The sequence below is a fragment of the Hesperophylax consimilis genome, chromosome 1, assembly GCF_061612785.1.
Source record: "Hesperophylax consimilis isolate HC1 chromosome 1, BYU_Hcon_1.0, whole genome shotgun sequence".
Classification (NCBI taxonomy): domain Eukaryota; kingdom Metazoa; phylum Arthropoda; class Insecta; order Trichoptera; family Limnephilidae; genus Hesperophylax; species Hesperophylax consimilis.
The window spans coordinates 34,732,097-34,738,183 of NC_142836.1; the positions used below are offsets into that span (position 1 = coordinate 34,732,097).

A 6,087-nucleotide genomic window follows, 5' to 3' on the forward strand; every position below is an offset into this window, starting at 1 on the left:
CTATATGATATTTTGGTCGAAATATAGCTTACAAATCGAGCCGGTAGAGTCGCTCGGTATTTTGGTTAATTATTTTTATTTTGAATCATTAAAATTACTAATCAAGGTCGATAACGCGATTGCGCGGGACAATTGAGCAGTACACGTTGTATACGCGGTTCTCGTCGCGCGAGATACATCTCCTCGCGGTCTAGAGGGAGAGCGTTCGACACTCGTTATGCAGGACCCGGGTTCGAATCCCATATTTTTATAACTTTTAATTTTTTTTATCACATGCTACTTATAAATATGTCAATAGACAGAAGAAAAGAGAGAATGAAATGAAAAGAGAGAGAGAAGAATACTAAAAGTTTCACTTCCGTCGTGCGTAGGCTTGCCACACACTGTATTTTTTTTATTTGCATTATACTCAAGCGAAACGATAGGAAAATCCTTCAATTTATCTAAAGAATATTTTTTGGTATTCATAATATACACCAAGTCGTTACAAAGATTAATCAAAATAGTGATTTAGCATTAAGCTTCGCCTTAAGTGCGAACCATTCCTTATAACCTATTCCTTATTCCTGTGACCGACCTTTATTGCCAGGGAGAGGGCACATAAATTATGAGCCTTTATTAAATTGTAATATTTATAATAGTTATTATCCTACTAGTGCTTACGTAATTTACCTATATAAATGTTATCCGTGGAGTGCGGGTGGCCTAGCTTACAACATCTACGGTTTTATTCAGAGATTGATGAAATTTTCAACACTACACCTTTAAAATAAGAGGAAGGTCACTGTTTACATAAATTTCGAAAAACAACCCTCATCTCATTTGACTTCTTCGCGAAATTTTGCCCATGTGATTACGGAAACCTTCGTAAAGCCCGGGCAACGCCGGGTACTTCACTTAGGTTATTACGAATAAAAGAATTGTCATTTGAAGACCAATATGATGTATAACAATAATAAAGCTACGCTTTGTGGACATCATTATGGAACATGTCTTGCATAAGATTGTAAAGCAGTTTTCCACCGGAAGTACTGAAAGTTTTTATACGCTCCGCCACCGCCTTTTCAACAAGTCACTGAACACACCTAATTGTTGTAATTACTGCTTTTGTCGTCTCAGGATTTCATTGCCACCATAGAACATTCCAGCATGGACGTAGCATTCATTATGTTTTGCTCGCTCAAACGGCGGATCTTCAATAAATTAGATAAAGTAAAAGGTTTATGAAAATACACGATTTTCAGTGAAAATCGTTAAATAAGTACTTTTCTTGAATAAAAAAACAAATTTTGCTACACCACGGTAATAAAAACAATCAACATATTTCCGACATTTAACCACTATTAGCTGCTTCAATTACTCTATAGTGAAGAGGGACTTTATCTTACATATAGGCGTTTTTGAGCGTTGGTGAAATCGAAATAATACTTTATCCTATGCATAGTGCTTCTGACAGTTTATGAGCAGGATGGTGAAATACCCCGTGAAAGATTAGAAGTATAAAGGTAGCTAATTTTTATTACCGTCAGCAGTTCTGCAGTAATTCACTAGAAGGAAAATGTATTAAAAGCAAGAAAAATATTACTTCAAAAATAGCAAAGTCACTGTGTGGCGTCATTTTAATGAAATAAAATAACGAACTCTGTTTAAATCACTATACTAAAAATTATAAACATGGTTTCTTCACACTCCAAAAATTGATAATATTCATCAGTATACAAAGTATCAATTTGTATCCTGATGAAGAAATATGTTGATTGTTTTTACTACCGTGGTGTAGCAAAATTTGTTTTTTTATTCAAGAAAAGTACTTATTTAACGATTTTTAAACAGCATTGAGGATTCAAGATTTTTTAGTATAAATTTCCTATCCGCGATTTAGGAGGAAAACAAAATTAGTAGGCAGTTATTTTGTTATTAAAAAAAGGATTAAAAAAATATTAGCATTTGAAAGTAAAAAATGTAATCGAAATACTTGTAAATATTGGCTAATGTTTCATTAGTTCGTCATAAAACTTGCTATTCTTAAAATATATATATTCAGGTGGGATTTATTTTAGCAGCTGTACAATAGTTCTCAATAAACAAGATGTTTATTGTTTCCTAGTAACATCAAATTGGAATTATTACAAGACGAATATTTTATTTTAGTACCTATACAAATATTTTAAATGTTCTAAATGGCCATTCAACTTTCCCACGTCCTACACGCTATATTGTCTCTCCAGTTTTGAAGGTCTCTGTATAAAGCACATTTCTGATTACGTCGCAAAGATTACTAGGTATTATTTGAATCTCTGCAGATTTCAGACCCAATAACCTACCTCCCACTCATTACACTAGCTAAACACTCACATGGTTCTACTTTATCCGAATTATGATTTTCCGTATTTAAAGTAACATTAAAAAACATCATCTAACCATTTATTCTTTTAATTTCAGATTGCTACACTTGGTATGGAATGAGATGCCCACATAGATCTCAAATTACGAGAGGAGGAATCGACAGACAAATCAGCTGCTGCAGACTGACCTGACCTAGACCAGAAACCTCATCATGACTTCTGAAAGGAGCATTCCTCATCTGAGGGACATCTTCGGTCTCGGAGGCCAAGCCTTCCACTCCGGATACAGCGAAATCAACAGCTTCCCAAACCAAAAAACCAACATCGAAAACTTCGAAGATACCAATAAATCGAAATCCAAAAAGTCTACCAAAAAATCAAAAAGCAAAGACAACTACAAAACCCTCACGAATGGAGACGTGAAAACGTTAGAAAGACATTTAAGTATGAAGAAGACGATCAGAAAAAAAATAATGCGGGACCTACAGCAGGCCTTTGTGGAAGACCCTAACGAGTTCAAAACTGAGAACTCCACCCCGGAACAACTAAAAGCTGAATTGAGTGCTGAAGCCATGAAATTTGGAGAGAAGCACAACAGGAAGAACGGACCTGACTCTAACTTCTTGGATATGCTGCGTGGAGAGAACAAGACCGTGAAGACAATAGCCGTGGCTGTGGCTTCACTTCCACCAGACGACTACTGTGTGGGGAAGTTGGAGCAGGATGTCGAGGACCCCTCGGCCCAGGCCAACGGGGAGAAAACGAGCTTTTGGCGACGATTCACAATCAAAAACAAAACTAAAAGATAAGACCACGAGCGCCAAAAATGTTATATTATTTGTGTCGTTGTAGTATTCGCCAAATATTTCCTGTAGGTTGTACCGAGTCCTTTGGAGCGATCTGTTGAAGCTATTCATCGTAGAAGAGCAAGAGGTTTTTGCAACAAAAACATTACAACGATCTCAGAAACTAAAGCAAAATAACGAGTTCATTTTCCAGAATCAGACTTAACGATCGCTCTAATATTTTGTGATAAGAATAAAATATTACTTTATTATTCAAACTATGTTTTCTTTAGTATAGTTTAGTTATAATGTTAAAGTGACATGAACATTGTACGAATATTAGCTTCAAAATTAAATAATGAAACTTTCTAGATCAAAACCAAAACCCACATCGAATTAGTATGTAAAAGTATTCTACAAATGGAGTCATTAAAATAACAGATTTTGTTAAATATTAGGTACTTACCTACTTCTATATTATTTCATTAGAATCTTCTGAACAACCACAAAATTCTTATGAGAACATTTTTAAGTACCTACTACCACTTAATTACGGATGTTTTGCTTTTTATTATTTGTTTGCCTATTTATAAATTAAGTTACACAATATGTTAGTGGAAAGTGTTCCGTCCATTAGATTTAAGTATCTGAAACAAAATACTGTGTTATTTTCAGAATCAACGATCCGTCTTAAATTATATGACTGTGTTTAAGAACCTATCCTGAAAACTGAGTTAGCAGTTGAGGCCGTTTTTATACTCTATTTTATTTAAAAATGGCCCTTGTATTTTTACAATAATATTCCTGAAACATATAATTTGCAGAGGTTATGCTGGACAGTGATAAGTAAATTGTAAGATTTTCAAAAAATATTATCATGTAAATATTTATATCAAAAATACTAAATTTTATATAACTGCTTACATTGTTAAACCTAATATTAATAAACAATAAAGGATATTTTCACTTACTTACCTATCAGTTATGTAATTTCTTTGCTACTTGTTATATCTATCTTACTTAGCAGATTTAAGGGTTGGGAACTCTTTGTTAAAAAGTAAAAGGTTCTACTTATAATTGTGTTTATTACGTTACAAGTAATAGGTCTGGATTTAGCTACACTGTTCATTATCCGAGGTTTGGTAATTCTCAGGTTAGATAAGCTTATTCATTGTCACTATAACCTCACAAGCATCTGTTACACTCTAGCGACATCTGACGGACTCTCGAGTAAGCTTTATGACTAGCGCCATCTATCGCTTAACTACTCAACTTATTACCATACATCACACTACCCTTCAAAGAAAAAGGGAGGTGAAAGATTGGTGTCCGTGGGTGAAAGGTGACACCAAAATAACTTAATAACAATACTTTCCACACAGACAAAATTTAAAAATCTAAATTTGCTTGAAAACAATTAACCTATGTTCCGTGAACCAATCTGAAGATCCAGCGACTTCCTAAACATCCCCCTCGCCATCCATTCTTCTGTTCACTTTTTTCAGCTAACAACAGTCCACCATATGCTTCGAGCAGCTGAGATGGGAGAAGAACCATGGGTGTGACACCAGCTCTTTTGATGATAGACACTGTCCTAATATAAAGTAGAAGATACAAGTAATAATTAATTATTATTTCCATGGGATGAGAGAGATTTCATAAAATTTGGTTTTAGAGATCACTCCCATATAGGTTCCCAACTAACTATTTTAAGGGTTTTCTAGGGGTCGCCGTCTGTAATAGTTAAAAAATATATTTTTTAGCAATATTACTCATTTTTAATCTAACGATTCCTAAGCTGTTATTTACTACTCTCTGCCACTAATCTTCGAATAAATGCATCAATAATAATGGAAAGTAAAACAGCAAATGCAAATAGGAAAATATCAAATCTATGTCCGGGGTTTTTACTATAATAGAGTCCTCTGCGTGCAAAGTCGTAAACTTTAAATAAAAGTGTGTTTATCTGATGTGACCAGCCAGGTAAGTATGAATTTTAATTGTTTTTTTTTTAAGATATACAAACATTCCCGGGTTACGAATAACCTGAAAATATTTGAAAATATCCTACTACCACCACAGTAAGCGGAAAATGTTGCTTGTGTTGTGATAGACGACTTAGCCAGCCGAGGAATCGAACACACTACGCCTGGGTGGGACCAAAACGCGATGTGAACTGCCACCGACTGAGTATTTCACGGAATAGCATAATTAACGCTCGAAAATTCCTCCAATCCGAAAATATATAATAGATTTAGCCAACCGTATATTTTCTGTATCTGTTTTTTAAATAATAAGTATGTTTTTCAAAATCTGACTGTAAATAATAAAATAATGTAGAAACTAGGAGTTCGTAATAAATTGTACAGCGCCCTTGAGTTGATTTTTCACAAAACGGCTCTATGCAAGTTATCCAATTATTATTATCTTGTTGAAAAAATGCCGTCTGAATTCTGATGCACTATGTATCAGCAATATCCAAAAATGACAATTTTTTCTACCATTCACTTGTACATACTAATAATATCTCTGTGAGAGTGGATTTTCAACGCTTGTTAGTTTGAAATTTAAAACAAGAAACAAATTGGTTTTCGAGAGTGACAACTCAACCGCGATTTTTTAAGCTTGGTAAAAAGGTGAAATGTCAAGAATCCCATTAAATATAAATTAATAAATAAAACTTTAATTATACTGAAAATATAACGGGCGATCACGAGAGTTTTCAAAATCGATCACTTTCGTTATTTCGTTAGGTACTCGTATATTAGGTATATTTTAAAGCCTAAAAAAGATTTTTTTAAAACATTGAATTTATGTGGGCAAGGTATATTGGAGTGGCAATGAAATATAATCTGATGTAGGTAGGTACTTTGAAAAATTGCTTATGGGGAATGACTCTTTTTAAGGAGAGGAAGGGAAGGAAAATGATACTATGTATTTAATTTTGTCATAAAATT

At 33.9% G+C, this 6,087-nt stretch overlaps 1 protein-coding gene across 1 annotated transcript in view; it reads left to right on the forward strand.

The window, feature by feature from the left end:
* LOC149426726 (uncharacterized) overlaps window positions 1-4,097 on the forward strand; it is a 53,936-nt gene extending 49,839 nt beyond the window's left edge. The window contains exon 2 of the mRNA XM_089638184.1: window positions 2,443-4,097. Within this exon, the coding sequence (XP_089494310.1) occupies window positions 2,558-3,154 (597 nt within the window). The 5' untranslated portion in view covers window positions 2,443-2,557 and the 3' untranslated portion in view covers window positions 3,155-4,097. The remainder of the gene's footprint in view (window positions 1-2,442) is intronic.
* The last annotated feature ends 1,990 nt before the right edge of the window (window positions 4,098-6,087 follow it).